Source organism: Mycteria americana, chromosome 1, assembly GCF_035582795.1.
Source record: "Mycteria americana isolate JAX WOST 10 ecotype Jacksonville Zoo and Gardens chromosome 1, USCA_MyAme_1.0, whole genome shotgun sequence".
Taxonomy (NCBI): Eukaryota; Metazoa; Chordata; class Aves; order Ciconiiformes; family Ciconiidae; genus Mycteria; species Mycteria americana.
The window spans coordinates 51,438,184-51,460,035 of NC_134365.1; the positions used below are offsets into that span (position 1 = coordinate 51,438,184).

General features: G+C 40.4%; 1 protein-coding gene across 1 annotated transcript in view; it reads left to right on the top strand.

Moving 5' to 3' along the window:
• PLXNC1 (plexin C1) overlaps positions 1-21,852 on the top strand; it is a 73,043-nt gene that overhangs the window by 17,177 nt on the left and 34,014 nt on the right. Inside the window, exons 5-14 of the mRNA XM_075497154.1 lie at positions 4,455-4,569; positions 5,586-5,730; positions 9,142-9,211; positions 10,586-10,661; positions 10,783-10,836; positions 15,263-15,402; positions 16,507-16,686; positions 17,982-18,069; positions 18,977-19,183; positions 19,299-19,490. Coding sequence (XP_075353269.1) covers positions 4,455-4,569; positions 5,586-5,730; positions 9,142-9,211; positions 10,586-10,661; positions 10,783-10,836; positions 15,263-15,402; positions 16,507-16,686; positions 17,982-18,069; positions 18,977-19,183; positions 19,299-19,490 — 1,267 coding nt within the window. The remainder of the gene's footprint in view (positions 1-4,454; positions 4,570-5,585; positions 5,731-9,141; positions 9,212-10,585; positions 10,662-10,782; positions 10,837-15,262; positions 15,403-16,506; positions 16,687-17,981; positions 18,070-18,976; positions 19,184-19,298; positions 19,491-21,852) is intronic.

Below are 21,852 nucleotides of genomic sequence, written 5' to 3' on the forward strand. Positions count from 1 at the left end.
TGTCTGCTCATTTTTCATCATGTGTGTGTTCATGGACAGGTTATACTCACTTGTTCTGGTGCTCACATTGCCTTGGCTTAAATAGGTTTTCCCTCGTCCCTCACACTTACCTCCTCAATGTTTTTGTGAAAGCAGTTTTTTTTTTCACTTTCATTTTGGTGTGCTAAAACAGCTAACTTCACTAAGACCCTCTCACATGAGACACTCCTTTCTTCACTCCACTCCAGTAGCCCTTCTGTGAAGTTTATGCATCCTTTTAAAATAAGGATGGCCAGGATTGTCACAGTATTCCAGAAGATATTTCAGCTGTGCGTTGCTCAATGGTGTTTAATCAGTCTGTCCAAGAAGCACCTTAGTGTGTCCTGGGATCACAAATGTCTTTTTCATGACAGCATCACATTGATGGGCCACAGTCATCCATGATCAAATAATGCCCCCAGGTCCTTCTCTTTGTTTTCTTTCCAGATGATGAGTTTCCAGTCTATAACACATATGGGTTGTGAGATTTTTATTGCTCTAAGTATATGTTCTTGTACTTTATGCTTTGAAATGTCATCCCATTTCAAGGTTATCCAAGTTTTCCTGGGTGATATTCTCATCTTCCTCTGCATGGTAATGTTCCCAACTTTGCATCATCAGCAGATGTCAACAGTGTAAACCTTCTTTTATGCCAGTTCATCAGTGATTAAAACATTAAACAAAAGTGGTTATAAGATTGATTTTTGAGGAATTCCACTAGTAGCTTTCTTTTAGAAGGTTAATACTACCCATTTTGGTTTGTTTCAATGTTAATGTGATTTTGCTGAAGACCTGCTACTTTGTGTTTGCAAAGGTAGTTATTAGAAGAGAGTAGGTGTTTATTCTGTAATGTGTTTTCTTCAAACTCTCTTTTGCTACCTTGTTAGAAACTGTATATGTTACAGTGCTAAGCTTTTCAGGCTTTCAGTTACCTTATAAAGAGTTTGTGAATAACAGTTATAAGTCAGTAAATCCCCTGTTTATGAGGGGAATCACCAAAAGTTTCCATCTGGTTGAAACAGAAATAATTTACTCTTTTGGAGAAAAAATGAATTACTATAATATGAATCCAATTCAACACCCACGTAATTTTTCACTGTTGAGCACTTAGCATCATTAAAGACTTGGTTTTGTGAAGAGAGAGCTCTGAGTGAAGCTTTAGAAAAAGAGGAAGACATGTTTTTAGCCAGTATTTTAATCAAAGTCCATACATGTCCACTAAAGCAATATATTCCATAATAATTTTGAGATCGATGATATGTTTTATACTCTTACTGGGAAATAAATTTTATATTAAATAGGCACTCCATTTTTTAAATAAAACTTCCCAGCAGTGCTTCATTTTAAAGACAGTGTGAACTCAAATCCAGTATTTTGATGAAAAAATCTGCACATCTTATTGCTAGTGAAAACAAAATGAAACAAAATGTTTCTACTGTTCCTGTTTCTACTCTTTCTTCCATAGGGACAAATATATAAATTCTCCTTTTCACTTACAGTCGTTCAAAACATTTAGTCACAGCATTGTGTGATTTCTCTTAATGTTTATAGATTTTCTATAGATGAATCAGATTTACCTGAAGTATGCTGAAATTGTTCCAATACAAGACACTGATGTTTTACATGTATTTTCCATATGGAAATAATACACTATGTCTTAGTTATCTGACATGACCAGACTTACTTTTGAATTTGGTCAGTGTGTGTGACATCTGTGGACTTCATTCAGGGGCTGGTACCTTGGAAGCCAAAACTTTCTCTGAAACCATGTTCGCATTCCATGAGGAAATCAGTATGCTTTAGCAAGGCAGAAAGGGCAAACTCAGTAGGATCTGTAGTTAATGCAAGATTAGTGAAGCAGAGACTTAAGTAAATAAGAATGAACCAGTATGCATAGGTATCGTATTATCATAATGAAATAAAAGGAACCCGATTCCAATTGTGAAGAGGAATCTTTAGTAGTATAAAGAACTAGCTGCTTGTGAAAGATTAAAAAAAATCTTGACTCTGCTTTTCTCTGTACACATATCTATGCATGTCTGAAATCTGATCCTACGGTTTCTCATACTTGTATAGGGTCCGGTCCAGCCCACCTTTCCAAGAAAGCCAGACTTAGTAGTTGTCTGAGTCTGTATGTTAATTTTCAGAACCATGTGGTTCACAGATAATATTTATCTGTTATATTCATTCCAATGTGCTTGCAAATGATTGTCTAAAAATAGGGATATAACAAAATAATCTCATCTTTAGGTGAGTGGAATTCATGTTACTCTTGGCCTATGCAGGGCAACTGTGAGAATTTATGCTGAGGGGCATCAGATGTTCTACTGCCCTCTTTGCGACTGCTTCCTGCGAAATGACCGTTCTCCATAGCACATTGTTTGAGTGTTAAAGGTCAGCTTTTAGAGCAACAAAAGACACATTTTTCCTGCCATGAAGACAAGCATGACCCTGGGTCCTTCGTGGCATTACACTTTTTTTTCCATTACACTCTTAGATTCTTCATTGTAGATGAGGGAAATAAGTTCACTGCTTGTGTTCCTCAGGCAGTGTAAGAAGGCAAATAACTTTGTCCTAGGATAGTTTTAAATATTCAGCTTTATAAACAGGGTTTTTTTAATATTTTAATATTTGTGTCACTGAAATACATACATTTATTTAGTGCCAAGTATTGCAAGTGTGTTGCCTTGCATCTTCAACATTATGATCCCCAGCCTGTCAGAAACTATAGGATGTCTCTCCCATGTGTCATTGCCAGTGAGAGTTATCGACCCGTACATGAGCAAGCATCTGGTTTATGCACATCTGTCGATGACAGATCCCATCCTTTGTAGTTCTAAAACTGTGGTGCTAATGGACCTTTGTGATCTCAGTAAGGTGAAGAGACATATAAATGAGACTGAAATTTGTCCTAATTGAAACAGTTTGAAATATGTCAGGCATAGTCCCAATTTCTTACAGTATAGTTATGATCTGATGCAAAGCCCCACCAGGTTCTTGTGCAGCAAGAACTCAGTTTCCTGAGTTAGACCACAAAGGAAGTGACCTTGTGCTTAACTGCATTCCAGTTGCCAACGTCTTGATCTACAGAGAAGATGGCTTTACAGTTTCTATGGTTTGTGGGGTTATTTCGGGCATTTTGGAAAGCGGTGGATATTTTTCTGGAAAGTTATTCTTGTGTTATTCCTTCTGGAGAGAAAACACATTGTTTGTGAAATGTGTTTATACAGTGAGCTCCTCATGAAAAAGGCCCATGCTTTGCAAGTATGTACTTATTTCTAGTTTTTAGCGAAGGAATAGTTTGTTAAGGCACATGCCACTGATCACATGATTGAAGCTATACATGCTTCTGCATTCGGTAGAAAAGTAATATTATTAAAACAATAGTAAATGTTACATTTATTTATAAATATTCAATCTTAATATTAAAATATTGAGATATATGCAGTTAGCACTTACTTGTCTTTAATTGCTAGCTATATGAAATTACTTGGAGTTAATCTATGGATTGTTCATTAACTGTTCGCAGCAGACAGTATTTTAAGGATTCATCTTTCAAACTCAGTGACTGTCCATCTAGTTTGTATGCCTATGTTCTGTTTTTCTTATCACATGTTTTTAATACGTGTAATCTTGTAGTGCTTGTATATCCCAGTGTTTCCTCATTGTTCCTTAATTTTCTGTTATGTAGTTTCTGTTTCCTACAATTTGGCATCTGTAACATTTTTATTTACTTTGTGCTATCCTACTTCAGAAATGGATTTTATTCTTGAAGACAGAGAAATCTATTTTGAACTACCTTTTCAAACCCAGTGTTTTTAACCAAGTGCGCTGACATAAAAGGGAAAGATTACCATTCACATCAGTGGACAGCAGAGGAGGTTAGGAAGGAGGATGCACCTCATCAACTATACACAGTCATAGCATAGCTCTACATCTGAGCTTCACCCCCATCTCCTCTTATACTCTTTGGAGAGAACAAGCAGCTTCTATAGTGTGATTCATTTCATTTTTGTATGAATGTCTAAAATAGGTTAGGTGAATTGTACCCTGAAAGAGCATATTTCTCCCCATTGAGTGCAGAGGGAACTAGGGGGGTCGGATCTAGACCTGTACAATGGAGCAATTAAGTTGGGGGTGATGAATTCCATCCCAGGCTACCAAGTCCACTGTTACTGGCCAAGCATCTAATATTTGCTTGAGTCCCATTGACTTAATCAGGGCCCTAGAGCATATATCAATGCATGGTTATTTATTTTGATAAGCAGAAGATTTTACTGATTGTTTTCCTGAAGCTTTTTGTAGTTATAACCATATTCCTGTAAAAAATCAATAGTGTTCCTGTAAAAAATCGATAACATTAACTAAGTTGAAGTACAGTGTCTGAAGTCAAAGCCACAATAAGGAGGCTAGTATAATTTTATGTATACTTTTAGGTGCACATTAAAAGAAAATTGTACAAGTTCAAACAGCATAAAGGGTTGGTATAACATTTCACATGCACCTGATAAAGATCTGAAAATCCTGCTAAGTTTCCCTGCCAAAAATCAGGTATGTACACCCAGTTTTATGCGTGTTTGTTTATTGTGACTTAAAATGTGTCATTTTGTCGCTTATTGCAGCTTGCCTTCTTTTGTCACCATGTTCCATATATTAGTCCCTCTTATCTCAACAATTGGCAAATGTATGGGAAATCCCAGTAAGATGAATGTGTCAATCAGATAAGATGAATGTGTCAATTCTCTTCCTCTCCTATAAAATGTATCCTGAAGCTATACTTCATGATGTTGAGTCAAAAATTCACTACACTGACAAAAGCAATGTTTCTGTTATATCACTTTATCAGCTATTTTAGTATTTCAAGTGAGTAGCTATCACGTGCATTATGTAAGTTCTGATCTTTGTAACAAGTTACAAAACATTCACTGGGACACATATACTAACACAAATGCATCTTTAAGTGTTTGATATTAGTATTTATTCAGTATCTGTTCACAGCACACACAGCCTTGAGTATTTGATTATCAAGTATTGTGACTGGCCACTTAATCTGCATGCTATTGTTTCTGGTTTCCTGATTGAATGCACTAATGTGATCATATTTGTAAAGTGCTCGCAGCCAGAAACAAAGGATAATTCATTACAAGACAAATTCTGTTTCATAATTAAGTGCACTTTCGTTATGGATGCAAATGTTGTCTCTCTGTGAGGATTTGTACGTTCTTGCTCAAATATTTTTAAGGGACTGTAACAGCATATAACACTGTTATAGCAAAATTCTTGTTTTAAAATCCAAAATTATTCCAGATTGCTCCCCTAACATACCTTACAAATCCATTTAATTTCTGGAAGTAAGCAATGCTGTTCCTTTCAGGACTCTTTCTGTATTGCTTCTTCAGTTGGGAGAAGCCCTCTCCTCTGAGGGGCTACCTAGCTAATTATCTGCTTCTGCCACAAAAATTTTCATTTTGTACGTTTCATAGTTTGTAGTTTTCTGTAAAGACAAGGTGACAACTTAACAATTATTACAAGAAATCTGTTGTATTCCTGTTTTTATTGTTTTATAGGTTGCTGTGGCTGCAAGCATAAGCAAAATCCTTACTTCCTGTATGATAAAAATTGTAAAACCTGTTGAAATATTTTATGAAAATGTAATGCTGAAAAACTCATCCTGTTTCTGCAATCTAGCCACTCCAGTGATAACTGATAATGGTATGTTTTACTATTACATGTATTTAATGCTTATTCACTGTCCTTTATTACTGAGAACTGAGCATAAATACAGGCCTAATGAGTGTGAGAGTAGGTAATGCTTTTTATTAAATGTCATTGAAAAAAAAAATACTCATGTTTTGTCAAGTGATTTGAGTATACTCACACTATTCTTGATAATAAAGATTTGTTAATATGGAATCCTTTCTAGAAGTAATAAAACATGTTAACCTATGGCTAGAACCAGCTTCTTTAGTTCAGCCTATAACAGTGCAGTGTTTTAGCAATTGGAGTATATTTACATGGTGCCATTAATCCCTGTCTAAGAAAACTTAAGATAGCTGCAATGACAATCAAGCTGGCTGGAGCTATGGAAGCAGTGTTGGTCCAGTGCTCTGCCTTGACAAATTAACCCATGTTATCCCTTCTCTCATCTGCAAACAGAATTTGTTTTTGCAAGAAACTGTACTAGCATAAATAAGAGGAGAATCTGACTATTAATGTCTGTACGATAAATAATCTTAACATTCAATTAACTGTTTCAACCTAACTTAGACACTTGTGAGAAAGTGATTGTCGCATGTGAGGATTAGCAGAAGAATACATGGTTCAGGGGCAATATGGCCGGTACATCTTATTGACTTGATTTCATTCATCTTTCTGAATTATTGGTTGAATCATTTTGCAATAATTCTTGTACTGCTTTGTTCACCAGTAGCTCTCAGAATTAGAGACCTGAGCCATTTCTATTGGACGCATGATGCATGTGATCTGTTTTGTGCATCTTATGGGCAACTACAAGTTTTAGAATGACTTGGTAAATTACTGAATGTCTAGACTTTTGAGCTGTTCTCTAGGCTTTGGTCTCAAAGATCAGATGATAATCCTTCACAGTAGAGTCTTATTTGACTAACAGGAGGAAAACGTCCCCCTTGCATTGCTTCAAGGGTCTGTATAGAAGCACAAAGCTTTTTTAATACAGGTTGACCTCGTACCTTTTTAAAGTTGCTTATGTTAGAATACAAAAGAGAGTTTTAATCTAAACTGAGGGACAAAGATAGCAAGCTCAAGGATACCATGTGCTCTTAAGTGACTTGAAGAGGAAACAGAAAATTCAGATAAATGCCTGCCTTTATCTTTTCCTAGATAATATAGCCCAAAAGACATGTAATACTCTGCATGAATCTGATTCTGTTATAATACCTTTGTGTAGAAGGAGGAATTAAATGTTAACCAGAACTTACAATGACCTGTTGTTCTGAAGAGCTCAGTGCTGCAAAGAGCTCTCTCTCTCAGGGACCCTTGCCTCTGAAGGAGGTTCCTTGGAATATTGGGATCTCAGGAGCTCATCCTACGGCCTTTGTATGGGAAAAGCTCCTCTGGCATCATACAAGTGTCGTGTCAAGTTCCTGTCCCATATTGATTTGGGAATCAAGAAGAAAAGATTTTGTCAATAGCAGGTGACAGCTAGGGTGATATCCATGAGTATTTTGGTCTATTAAGCTGTCTTTAGTAAACACTATTAGTGGATTTTTAAGAGGGACAAATGCATTAGAGAAGAAAAAAATGTCCTTTATTGACCCAGTCCCAAAAGCCATGTTTTCTTATAATTATGGAGTACATTGTTTTGGTTCTCTGTCTTCTTGGACCAAGGCTTTCTCTTACTCCATTAGCAGGTATTCAGAGTGTAGTGTTATGGAAGCTAGCTAGCCTTGCCTGTGCTTTGTGCCAAAGATGAGCCCTTTGACAGTGTTAACCAGAAGGCTGTGATCTTAGCTTGTGCCTGCCAGTATTGCTGCCACTCACGTGCTCCTACAAGCTGAGATATCTTAGTGGATAATGCAAGTGTGGAAGTTATGTTGACTATTTATACCTTGTGTAAAGTCACCTCAGTCTCACAAGAATATGCACTTGCAAAACTCCTTCAGGTATCATTTCTGGAAAAAAACATTTTGAAAACACCTGCTACTCAGTGCAGTCTGATGCATTTTGAAAGGTCAGCCCAGGCCATACAGAAAATAATAGGTTCCATTAATTTCAATGCAGACAAAATCAGGAAACCATATTTGACAGTGTTGTTTTTGAAGTACTTATACAAACTTAAAAGAGAAGACAAGCTCTGCCAGAAGCAGATAAATTTCTTAATTTCACTTACTACTCCTAGTAAAATACTATTTTTCAGTAGCTCATGGCTTGAGACCCTTCTCATACAATGACCTAGGGAAATGGTTTAAGCAATTCTGTGCCCAACATGTCAGATTTCTGCAGATACATAGATTTCTGGAGATGCAAATAGGTGCTTGGTGAAGGATTTCAGAATGTCTATGTGAGCTCATCCACATCTTCAAGCATTAAAGCACCTTTAAAAATCAGACTCTCTGCTGTCTGTTTAGTAAGGTATTTAAGCATACACACAGTCCCAAGGGCTGCTTCTAACAAGCAGTGCAGGTGACCTTTGCAGTGAGCACCCAAGTGCCATGCTGACGTGCAGAGCTAGGAGATACTTCTGATTTAACAATGTAGCTGTAGCCAACGCTGGTTTTCATCTGAACAAGGCAGCCTGTGATAAAGACAAAGCTTTCTCTACCTTTGCAAGGTAGGTATACTTTAAATCTGTATAGCTTTCCTGGATTAAAAAGCTATGTAATTCCTTGCATAGAGAAGCCAGAAAAGTCTGCACACATGGGTTTCATTTGATCTCAGACAGTCATTCATTTCACAGACGTACACATCTGCAGGCACACAGATGAAAGGGACCATGGCTTAAGTGGTATATATCTAACTCTACTTTTCGTTGTGGTATTCTGCTCGTGGGAGAAGATACTCTTTCATTCCACAGCTGTCAGTGAATTGTCGGTATAGTAATTGCTAGCTGAAATAATGGCAAATTGACTCATGCAATCATAAAAGATTTAAATAGGATGAAAATTGCTACTGCATAGATTACAAAAGAAGACTCTGAAACCAAGCCTCTGAGACGGAAAGAGAGAGAAGTATGGTATGTTGGGGTCTCTTGCGTTCAACAGTCTGTTGTGTTAGAAGGCTTGAATTCGGGGTCTGGCTGTGCCACCATATACCACTATGTGCTGTTTGGGAGATGATTTTATATCCCTGCTCTATGGTAGCATTTCCTTATCTGTATCCTGAAATAACATTACTTTTGTATGTCATGCAGTGTGGCATCAAGCTTAATTAATGAGTGTGTGTAAAGTCTTGGAATAACTCAGCTGAAGGGTGCTATGGAAGGACAAAATCTAGTTGTTTTTATCAGTCAAAAGTGGAGTGAATGTATGAGAGAAGGTGCATACCGTGTGCAGAACAGCTGAAGACACATGAGCTTTCAACTCAATTATTTTTTTACAGTTATTTCTTGTAATATCCAGCATATGTCTAACAGTCACATTTTTCCAGATTGTCTAGTTCTCGAAGCATCGCTGTCCTCAAGCTCTTGGAATATCACACAAACATTTCAGTTGAAAAAGTAAGAGCCTGGTTCCTATTGAAGTTCATTGAGAGGTTTATGTGTGTGTGGGGGGAGGGGGCCTGAAGTATGATCATTCTTTTTTTTGGTATTTATTAAGGAAATACATTTTGCTAAAGATAGTCAAATCTCTTTTCTTGGCCCATTTCCTCCTTCTCCTCTTTTTTTATTGTCCTTAGAAAGCTACTTCGGCTGATGACTTTTATTTAACGGGACCCTGGCAGCTAGCTGTAGGAGAGTCATTACAATGACTGAATTTATGACAAGTGCCTGAAGAGATAATAAAGGATGTCACAATGACATTAAAATCCCTTTTGTCCTTGTGAAAAAGGTGGGCCCCTGGTACTCAGGATAAGACCTAGATCAGAGGAGTCAAGAGATTCTGTAAAAGTCACTTTATGGAGCTGGTTTTTAATAGAGCCAGATGCAATTTAAATATGGTCCATGGGTAACATGAATACAATTAAACCAGAAAGTAACATCTAATCTGCTAATAGGAATAATGAATACCTATTGTTCTGTACACATTATTTTTCAGAGCCACACTCTTTGCTGAGAGCTCACAGTAGAAAGCATTTGTGCCCAGTACATGGCCTAACCCTTTATGATATGTGGTTGTTAAAACTTAGAAAGATCTGGCTAATGTATGCTGTAGGTAACTAGAGTGTTCCCGTTCAGAACGCTCCTCCCCTATACAAAAAGGCTAATTCATAGACACCTGGGATGAAATTGAACTCCTGCTTTTTGGGAAGTGGCACATCACTTCCCTGTGCCTGGAGCAACACAGGGAAGGAACTGTCTGTCTCTAAATCAGAGCATTTCTCAGCATGCATGGAGAGGGCCTGTGCTGCTCTTGGCTCTCCTCCATGCTGATAGATGCATAGCAAAGCAAGCTAGGGACAAACTAGTCTGCAACAGGCATATTTTTTGGTAGGGGAAGGCAATAGCAAACTAGCAGTACTTGCTAGCACTACACACACAGAACAGAAGTTCAGGCAAGCTGTGAAAGAATCAGTGATGATTTTCTGCCCTTTTCTGATTAAAAAATACTATCTGGCCACTTACATACTGGAGAAAACCACAGCAAAATGAAACCCAAAGTGTTCCATCTCCTTCATGCTTTTTGGAAATTAATGACTGTCAGCATCTCAGCACAGATTGTATTTCATACTAAATTTGTCCTCAGAATAAGCACAACAGAACAATAGGCTTGGAGGGTAAATGCAGGTTATGTGTTTTACACATTTCATTACATGTTTGCCAGGTTGTTCTCTTGGGTTTGTGCTTTTTTCTGTCACTTGAAATTTCACATTCATGGCTGAATCTAGATTGAGTTCCTGTGTCTTACAAAAGCTCTGTTTTCTGTGTTACCAGCTGCTCACGATGTATACGCAAGGGTGAGTGTGCCAGCTGTAAATGGACGCGTGTGTCTCCTGCCACCACCTGCCAGGTGAAGTTTGTTGGGGAGGACTGGAATCCCCTGTGATGCCTTTTCCTTGTATTTCTTACATCTGAGCAGCAATCTGTCTCTTCCTTGTCCTGACATGGAGAAATGCTGATTTTTTTTTCAGGATAGTTGTAATGCAACTGCTTCCAAGGGGATCGCCACTGCACAGAAAACAGAGGTTAGCATTTTAAGATCGGCTTTATTGCGGTTCTGTGGGTTGGGGGAGAAATTTATTTAAAATGAGAGGACTTTGCAGGAAGAAGAGAGATATGGATGAGGAGGCAGTCAGTTGGTTACATAGAAAGGTAGTGCAAAACTTGGATTGATACTATTTTTTCTTAGTGCTTTGTTGGTGCTTAAAAGTACCAACAAAGATTTGCATTTCAGATCCAGGCATTGAGACAGTGAACACTGCAATAGTCATGTGCCTACCTCTCGATGCAGTATTTACAATATTGCTTTAAATGCCAGAGTCCCTGTGTTCTGTATTTAGGCACTCCACAGGAGCCAGTGTGCTGAGGGCTGCAATGCGTAAGCTGACCAACAACAAAAAAACCCCAAATAACATCTCGGACTTCATCTCTTACCTAGACTTAAATGCATGTTTGAGTTCTGCTGTCACAGACAACTCTGTGAAACCAGGTTTCAGAGTCTCAAACCTCTTCCTCATTTTATGCAGCCAGATCACAGCTTCTCCTGAAACATAGCTGCCAGAGGAGCAGAAGGAAGGGGAGGATGTGCCACCCAGTTTCTGCATAACAGACAAGTGGCTAGAAGATGCATCCAGGAGCTGAAATCCCTGGGTGTCAGTAAACCCTGGTTCACACTTCCAGAAAAATTTTCCTTGCTTCTTGGCTGTAGACAAAACTGGAGATGGAACTACTCTCCATCCATCCCACTCAAGCTGGGTCACTGGAAGGGAAGGAGTGTCGCTGGTGCCAAAGTACCTTCTGAATCTGGTTGTTAGAGTTCTCTGTTGAAATCATATAGACTGTATGTGAGCATACAGTCTATACAATTTGCCTCGTAGGCCAGCTCTTTAACCACGAGGTTATCCCTTCATTCTTTACGGTGCCAAAATGGTTTTATTTTCTTATAAAACTGAGCAATCTTGTCATCAGTGGTTGCTTATGACACGCAGGTGTTAGGAAAGAAATAAGTAGTGAAGAGAAATTTGACTGATGAGTAAGTACATAGAGATTTGCTGCCTACACTTTTTGGTTTCTGCTTTTCTGTGAGTGATACCACGGTTGGTATAAATAGCGACTGTGTTCTTATCTCTAAATGTTTCGTTAGAACTACCCAAACTTTTACCTGTGAAGACAGGAATTACCTCTTAAATTCAGCTGTTCAGCTGAGGTTTTGTAAATGAAATCACAAAATCCATTTTGTTTTTCACAGAGATGAGTGGGATTGTAATACTTATGCTTCTGAGCATTAATATTCTGGATTTGGTCTGCATATAAAGCATTACGGGTAGTGAAAGAACAGAGGAAATTCTTCTTTGCTCTGCTTCCAAGTGCATTAATTTGACATTGGTAAATAGTTGGAATTGCCTGGGAGATGGCTTTCTTCCACACGCCTTATCTTGGAAAGACAGTGATGGACAAGGCAGTGAAAGCACTAGAGGCAACCCAAAGGCAGATGTTTATTTAGAAGTGATTGATCCATTCAGAGGGCTTGAAATTGCATTTGAAATCCTGCTCTCCTTTGACTGCTGGTGCTTTAAGGAGAACATACTGGAGAGCTGAGAAAGAGGATTTGTGTTTTCCCACAACCCCAGCCGAGCATTTAGATTAATATACTTTTTTTCAGTGGCAGCCCCAGCCCTCCTCCTCGCTCCAGCTGCTGGTTTCCATGCCTGCACCTTCCCCTTCCCTGCACCAGAGAAGCAGTTGGAGTGGTTGCATGAGTATGCTTGGCTGGGGAACCGATTTGGCTGGAAATAACCTTTGTCTTTCGGCAGGTTATTTTTCATCTGGGCCAGTTCCCCGATCCAGTTCTTCGCGTGGCCTCGGGGCCCCGCGCTAGCACCGCAGGAGAGGCTGCGCCAGAGCCGGGACGAGCTCCTCCGGGGTGGCAGAGGCTGCTTAACCTGAGCCGCTGCCAGATATCTCCCTGCGACCTGCAGCCATGCTAACCACACCTCTGAGGATGTGGCTGCCACTGTTTACGCAGCCCCAGGGAAGCGTTAGGCTGTCCAAGGGACAGGGGGCTGCAGCTCAGAAATGTGGAGCTCTATTGAAGTTGACAGGGCTGTGCTGATTTACATTACCTGAGGACCTGGCGCCCGCTTTCTGTGTGTCTCTGCATGTTTACGCTGCTTTCATTGCATGCCTCACAACTCTTGCTGCCAGGCGTCTCTCCCCCTGCCATGCAGCGACTGGAAGGTCAGCAGCTCTCTGGCACTGGGGAAACAAGCACCGCAGACCCCAGTGAGGATGCTTTGTCCCTCCCGCATTCAGTGACGAAATTCATGGTTTCTTTTGCTGCTGAGGAGAGTGTTGTGGACCACGGTGGTCAAGCCGGGAAGCAGGCTCTCGAGTAGCCGAGGCCAGCTTGCCTCAGCGCTGCCAGTGACTGCGCTGACGCCACGAGTCCGAGGCAGGACGTGGTGAGGGAGGCCGCGTCATGTAGCCGCAGGGAAGGCATGATTTCAAGGGGTACTGAAACTTCCAGATTGAACCATTTCTTCTTGGTGTAAGAAAAGAAATAAGGTGATTTCTTCTTGATGTAAGAAAAGAAATAAGGCAAGCTAAGCTGAGGGGCTGCGTGGCGTGTGGTGCCTGGCAGAGAGACCAGTGGGAGCCCTGAAGCGCCGCAGGGTCCTGCCGCACCCCTGGGCAGGGGATGCCTGGCGTTTCCCTCACCAGGGCTCACAGCCCTGATGCAGCTCTGGGGGATCTCCCTGTGTTTGTTCCTGTGCTTCAGGGCTCCCTGCTGGTTACCAGTGAGAGCCCCGAAGCAGTGTTTTACTCCTTTCTGTAGGATTTGGCTTCTGGATTTGTGTGAGGATATTGACTGTCCTTTGTGCACTGGAGGCTGGGCGCAAGCAGAGGGATGGGACGCGGGTGGAGAAAAGCACTGGTGCTTCGCTGGCTTTAATCTCTCAGATTTCTGCTTCAGTTGTCCTGCTCACATACTAAGGGTTAAACTGATCCCCAGGGTGGGAGTGGATTTTCCTCCTCAGGCTGTTTGTCAGGGCTTTCCTTTGCCCTCCTCCATTATCCATCCCAGAGGTCATCTTGGAGGCCCTTTTGCAGGCCCTCTGGCCCCAGCCTTTGTATTCTCTTGCCCATTCCTAAGGCACAAGTTGCAGCTTTCGATCAGTTGTGACAGGTCTCGCATTTGCTCCGGAGCGCTCCGGCGTTCAGCAGGCTGTGGTAGCACGTGGGGACAATGTGCCGGGGACCTTTCTGAAATGGGCAAACGCTGTGTTTGCGGTGGATGGCAACGTGACCCCGAAGGCTTGGTGCTGCTCTGGGTACATGAAAAGATTAGTGGGGAGAAAAACTCTGTGGCAAGGACTTTCCTAGGGGTTTTGCACCAGCGCCCTTCCCAGGGTCGGGAAGGCTGAACTGCCCAGTGGATGTGTCCACAGGTGCACAGCAGAAATCAGGATAATCAGAATACTCTAAAAACTCACTTTAAACTAGTATTATAGGCAGTCTAAAAGCAAGCTAGAAATCATTTGCCTGAGAAGGTCCCAAACAGTTTGTGGTTTCACATGCGTATTTTCCTGGTTTTTTGAATGTTTTCAGTTTGTTGTCTGAAAGATACACAGAGAGGAAACCGTCTGTGTGATTATAAAACTGGGGAAGCAGCAAAACTGATTAAACATGAGATGCTGTCAAATGTATCAAGTAAATACACTAGGGAAAAAATCTCTCTTCTTGCTTCGTAGTGTTAGTAAGTTAGAATAAGTAAATATAAAGAACACAAAGACAAGCACAGTTTAAAAATTGGCCACATTTCTGCAAGACTGTGACAGCATCAGAGCAAACTAGGGTTATTCTTAAATGCTGGAAAATAGATTTGTAAACTTCTTAGCATCAGAATGGGATACCAAAAAATCCCCGCAGTTGTGTTATTCCTTTAGCTCTATGTATGACTTTGAAAAAACTTTCTAATAAAGCTAATTCTGGGACTCTTTCTCAACTTTTCATTCTAGGATTTGACCCTGCTTCCCCTTTTCAGGTCTTGAGAGATGCCTTCATTTGTTTCTCTGATCTCTCATAGTGACAGCACCATGGGTTTTGTCTTGCGTTGTTTCTTAGTTCTTCAACAGTCACACAAAGGGTATCATTTCAAGCTGGGTTTTTATGATACTTACCTTCCAGTATGTCAGATTGTGATTCCTTTGGGCAACTTTGTTATGAGATAAATTGAAATATAAAATATGTAGGTAAAAATAGTTGGCTTGTAAATAAGTTGTGATTGACAGTATTTCCTAGGATCAAGCTTAACAAGATTTGAAAGTAATAAGAAAAATATATCCCAGTGCCATAAAACCTGCATTCCTGAGTGGTGGTTGTTTTTGCAGCTGTTGTTTAACTGCCTAGCCTTTTTATAACCAGATTTTGTTTTGCTTTGTTTTCTAATAGCATATCAGCATTCATTCCATTGAACCTTTGTGGATTTCTACATTAGGCAAAAGTGAAATAACAGTCAAAGGAGAAAACTTTACACGTGCATCAGGCATAAAACTGATACTGACTGGAATCACTGGCTGTAAACCAGACATGTGAGTTAAGCTCTGAAAAATAGTACTGTTTACTTTGCATGGTGAAAATTATGTCCATTTTGCCCTAGCAATACGGTTGCATGCACAGTTGTTGTGGACCTCTCCTCAGCGGCGGGGGGGATGCTCTGCACTCCTTTAGTTATACTTCCACTTTAAATTCCCAAAGGATGGAAATGAATTTGGTGTTTGGGTACAATACAAGGGATGGGTGGGTAGGTGGGCAGCTCTGAGCAGTAGTTATGGCAGTTCTGTACCTGTGGCCCTCTGTGCCTTGCAGCAGGCAACAAGAAGTTAGGTCACAGGAAAGCCTCAGCTTTTGTTTGACTCTCCTCTGCTTCAGAATAGTCCCCATATATTCTAGGATTCTGCTTGTGAAAGTACAGACACCATGCCAGGGAAGGGAATCTCTCATGCAACAGCATCTACTTTTCTCTGTTGATGATTGCACAGTGTAACCCCCTGGATAGTTAGGCTATCTTATTCTGAATCATTCATTTTCAGGTGCAGCTGCAATGGCTGCCTGTGATTACCAAGCCCATTTTACACATCTAGCACTTGAAAAAGTATTCATATGGTACAGTTCAATTTGTAGTTCAACTGTGAATTTCTTGGGGACCGCAGAAAACAAAAGGAGAGAAGGATGGAGAGAGGGGAAGGAGGGAGAGAGAGGAAGGAGAGAAAGGGAGAAAGAAGGGGGGAAAGAGAGAGAAAAAGAAGAAAGGAAAGGAAAGGAAACTGAAGATTCTCATTCTTGACTAGCTAATATGTTAGCTAATATGGTAGCACAGAGAAGTACACAGCAAAGCACACAGTTTACACAGCAAAATCACACATTGTATTACATAGCCTCATCCCAAGGCCATAAGACCAATATCTGTACCATCTTCTGTGATTATTGTGACACATAGCAACTTCATTCAAAAGATGCCCTACTTTGTCTTTTCAACTCCCTGCTCTCTCTTTCCACCTCCATCTGGCAGCTGAAAGAGAGATTCATTCCTCTTCTCATCCTTTGCTTTAGGTTATAGGCTTTGTGTAGTAACACCAATGAGTGGCATAGTGGCATCTGTGTTTCAGCATCTGACTGTTTTCTTTCTCCTCCAGCATTAAAGTTAGAAATGTGCTAAATGATACTCAAATGACATTTGCTCTCCCACCAACACGTAAAGAGGCCAAGAGTATATGTATACAGGCTAATGGGAAAAAATGTTCACCACCAATGACCCTACATTATGTTTCACTGCCATCATGTTTTGGAATCACTCCAAATACCTCCTGGATCAGGTAAATTTGTCTTTCTATACTTTTTATGTATTTATTAAAATGTAGTCCCACTGAGCCGATATGAGCCTTCTTCCTTGGCCAGACTGCAGCTGATGTAAACTTGGATGACTGCTGTAACCTGTTGTGGAGGGTGAATTTACACCAGTGACCTGATTTAACATTTAACATACAGATACAGTCATGATAGCTGCAAGACGGATTCTGTGTTCTGCAGGATTCTGTAAACTCCTTCCTGCTCACCCCAGGTCTCCTTTGTAGAAGTCAAAAATAGTCTCTTCATACTGAAGCTAAATCCAAAACATGAGTAGCACACATAAATTCAAATGCCAGTTAACTTTGATTTCTCGATACTAATACACCCTTCACCAATCCAAAAGAGTATAAAGTATCAGTGAATTGGAAATGAAGTAAAAATAATCACCACTACAGTGATACGCGCAGCCTTGCTTTAGGACCGGGTTCCTTAAAGCCGAAAGAGGCCTTTTAAAGCCTCTGCTGTGTTCTGTGGGAGACTCACAGCTCTGGTGAAAGTCTTACAGGGTGGTTTTAAGATATTCTCAGGCACAGCTTTCCACCTGTCCCTCTGCCTGCACAGTTTTTACCCACTTTCACGTTCTTAATCTGATATCTTTGCGTCAAGCACTGGCAAGTGTGGATTTGAGGTAATAAGTTGGGCTGGCAGCTGCAGCAGCTGAGCAGCTAGGATGCATGCCCTCATCTCCAGGTGAGGGGCGGCTCAGGCAGCTGGAAATTAATAATACCTTAAACCACTCCAACTGTGTTCAGCAGAGATCGTGAGCCAGAACCCTCAGACACAAGCACTATTGTGTGTGCTGAGACAGATGGTATGAACACTGCCGAGAATGTTTCCTGTGAGGTGCCTGGCAGCATCGGTTTGTCCTGAAGAAGGCAAGAATTAAGCACAGGCGAGGCTGCTCTGGGGCAGTGAAATACCATGTCTTCAAGACAGAATACTAAATCACGGTCTAGTTCTTTGGCTGCATGAATAGAAAACAAGGTGGAGAGTCCCTGAAAAGGAGTATGCATGTGTATGCTGTCAAATCATTTGGTTTTGCGGTAGCAAAAGCATGTACCATTACATTATGAGGAAAGAAAGGAAGTACACTATATAGCTCAAATTATCTTGTCCTGCAGTTTGACTTTATTATATTGGCTGCTACCAAAGCAAAATGCATATAAGTAGTTTATTCCCAGCTGAAGCCTTAATGCAGGACTTATCTGTGGTAAAACAGATAATATTAACCTCCCTTCCTCCCCTGTTTTTTTTTTTACAGTGGTGGTCGCAAAATTACTACGATTGGTAGAAATTTTAATGTGGTGGACAGTGTGATTATTTCAGATGACCAGAGATCAAACCTCACCGTAAGTCTTAATCTCCTTTACAATACCAAATAGAGGTCTCTTAAGGGATTAGGTTTTATTCCTAAGGTTTCAGGAGGATCTCAACATTTTTCAAATACTTGCAGGCACACATCAGTCAGCCTACTGAAATAAATATGACCACTTGTAGGATTACAGTTGCACACATTCTCAGTACAGGATCATGGATACACATAAGCTACTCTCCTGCATAATTCCCTGAGCCTTTTTTCTATGCTCTAGCGACTTGCTCCGAATTTGTCCTTTTGAGCCTCCCCAGCCTCCATATATGGGTCTGTTGGAGGAGGGGGTGGTGTACTTCTCTCTGGCTATGTGTTGGGAATCCAAATGGTGCCACTGCCTCAGCAAGGGGCGGGAGACTGGAGCCGAGTTTGGGACGAAACCCTTCCTCTGAGGCTGTGAAAAGGTGGGCACCCTGTTGCCTCCTGGCTTGCAGCACAGAGACCAGAAAACAGCAGCACCACTCCATGGCGTAACCAATGGGGTGACTGTAGCAACTCCCCTCTATCAGGAGTTAAGTTGGGGAGAGCCCAGCTGGGGTGCTGGGGAGCTTGTCCTGCTCTTCTCTTGTCACCTGCATTGAGGGGAAGGAAGGAGAAATCACTGTCACTATTCCTGTCTCACTGCAGGAAATAGCTGCCTTAGCAGTGTGCAATCTGCCTTAAAGCAGCATGCAGGGTGTGTGATAAATGTGCTTAAAGGGAGACACAAGCTCAACACAGAAACTTTCCCAGCTGCTCTGCATGCAGCCCTGATTGCAGAGAAGAGGTTTAGCAGATATCTATGCGAAGTCAGGAAGATGTTAAAATTATTTTGAGTGCCTCTGTTTGTAATTGTACCCACTGTTGAGTGCTTAATGACTGTTACAGCTTTGCTATTGCATTTCTAGGTCTCTAGGTGTCTTGGAAATGAATCTGAATATCATTACTTAACACCAAGCCTGAGCCATGCAACAGAGGGTAAAGTTGTTGATATGATGTTAAAAGTGGAAACTACCTTTATACCATGTGTCAAACTACACTATCACCCTGACCCAGTGTTCATTAACTATCAGCTGCACACTGAGCTGGATCCTGATCTGGAATTAAAAATATATGTAAGTTTGAAAGTAATAAACTATAATTCCTTATTTAAAATAGTCATTGGGGATCATTTTACTTCTTCTTACTGTATTTATTGACTGTTTATTATCTTCAATTTTTTCCCTCTAGAAAGAAAATGACAACTTGAATATTTCTAAAACTGAGGTAGAGGTTTATCTGTCATATATGAATGGTACACAGACCAAAATGATACCGTTCAGTGTCCAAAATATTACCAAAAAACCAGACCGTAGCACCATACTGTGCAAATTCAAAAGGGAAGGAACAGACAAGATTGACTTTTCCACAGTGAAAGTTTTTGTAAGTAGAATTCCCTTTTGTTGCAATTTAACAATGTTTGGATGTTTATGCAAATGTAGTAAAATGTAGCATTAATGCTCTGGTCATGAATATTCTTTATAGAGGGAGGAACTGGATGCACTTTTTGTTCTCCTGGTACTTGGTAGTCCAGTTATCTTCCTCACATCTAAGCATGCCTGCCTAGCTTAAGTACCATGAACAGTACTGAGTTCATTTACTGTCTGCTTACTGCTGTGGTGTCAGAGGTAGGCTTTGCAGTCCAAGCTGAGCTCACTGCTGCTGAGCTCCAGGAAAGCAGTAGCTTGTCAGACCTCTAGCTGCAGCACAGACATCGATAAAGCATCACTGGCTCCAGGAGAGCCCCTCATCTTAGATCTGTAAGCAATCTGCTGCTGCACTGTGGCCATGAGGAAAAGGGTTGTGTCTTCCCATTCACTTTTACCCACTAAAGTAGATAAGGATCTTGAACAGTGCATAGTGATCACCACAAGACAGAATAGAAGGCATTTCCGGATGAAAAAGGGGGTAAAATTCAGCGTGCACCAGGGAGGCCAAAATGCTGTGAACACATGGCACAAAGCCAGCCCCAAATATAAGAACATTAGCATGGATGTCAAAGCTAAATGGCAGCTTAAGATATTTGCTCCATGAATAAGATGAAGATATGAATTTTTTAAAAAGCAATCATCACCATTTATGAGGGAGAAAAATGATGCCAGACTCTTATTGCAGTGTATGGTGGTATAAAACTGAAATAACTCTATTGACTTCAAGGCATATGGCTCATAGTAAAGATTAACGAAGCTATTCTCAATTTCATATCACTGTTAACTGATCCCCCATCTGTGGATCCTGCCGTCTGAGCCAGTTATGGCATGGAAGAGCCTTTCTGAGATTGGTGTTGCATTTAAATATTAACGTTGCCTTGCAATATCACATGCTCATCCTGCAAGCTTCATAGGAGTGACGGTCACAGAAAGGTCACCACTTTGCTAAGGCAAATCAAATGCAATAGTTATAATGTAACATTTCAATTCTAGTACCTTAAAATTATTTTTTCCAACATCAAGAAAAATGTAAAAGTAGGGAATCATCACGTGTTTTTTCAATGTTATAAATAAATCGTCATAGAAGAAGTAGGGCCACTCTGAAGAAAGGATAAGCTGGGCATAAAAGATAGGTATGGCCCAAGAATAAACATATCTCTTGCTTTAGTCTTCAGGAAGAAAGAGGATATTGAGTGTGGGGTCAAAGACAGGATGGTCAGTCCAAATGGAGGTGTCAAAGAAGAAAATGCCATTCTTGTCACAGAAGCAAGATTCATATAGATCAAGGGGCTCAAGACAGCTGTAACAGGATCATTCCCATCACAACACTGAGAAAGAACTGGCACATGATATTGTAGGCTTATTAGGAAAGATTTTAAATAAAACTGTAGAGTCAGGAGAGGTACTGTATGACTGGAGAGCAGCAAATATAAAACCAGTATTTAAAAGAAAAAAACATAACTAGGTAAATAAAGGCTTGCTGATTTAATCCCAGCTCTATGTAAAGCTTTATAATATATTTTGAATGAGGGACTCATGAAAGGCCTGGAGGTAAATGGAAAATGGGATAATTGTCAACTTCTTTTTAATAAAAGCAGATTATGCTAGATATCTTTGTTTGGTAAGATGAGTGATTTCCTCAACAACAAAAAAGCGGTAGATTACATGTACCTGGAAGTCATTCAGTAAACTACTTAACATGGTGATTATGAAGACGCTAGGGATTAAAAAAACTGGATGCTGTGTATGGGGAGCTGACTCTGGGCAATGTTGATTTTCATATAGATATTATTTAATATCACTAGTGACTTGAGCACAAAAATAAGGCATGCACTAATAACATTTGCTGATGATGTAAAGCTCAGAGGCATTACCAGTCCAGAGGAGGTTTTATAATGTCATGCAGGAAGAATGAAATGAATTTAGGAATAGGAATTGGATGAAATCAGATATACCTTATTTAGTCCGTGATTCATAAGCAAGATAAATAAAAGATAAGGAAAGAAATGGGGCCACTGAGTAAGAAGGTTACGGTGAAGATTAAAGATAATCTAAGTATGAACAAAAAATTAAATGAATGCTTTGCCTCAGTTTTCAGTAAGCAGGGATGTGTAACAGGAATTTCTGCTTTAGGAATGCTTTGGTTGGACATGACAAGTGGAGAAAGTCAGGTGTATTAGTCACAGGGCGATTAATGTATTTAGCCACCAATGCGTTTCAGCCTTAGAAAAGGCAAATGGGATCCTAGGAAGGCTCAGACCGAAAGTGCTTTGTATAGGAACTCTGAAAACACATAAACAACCAAGGAAAAAAAT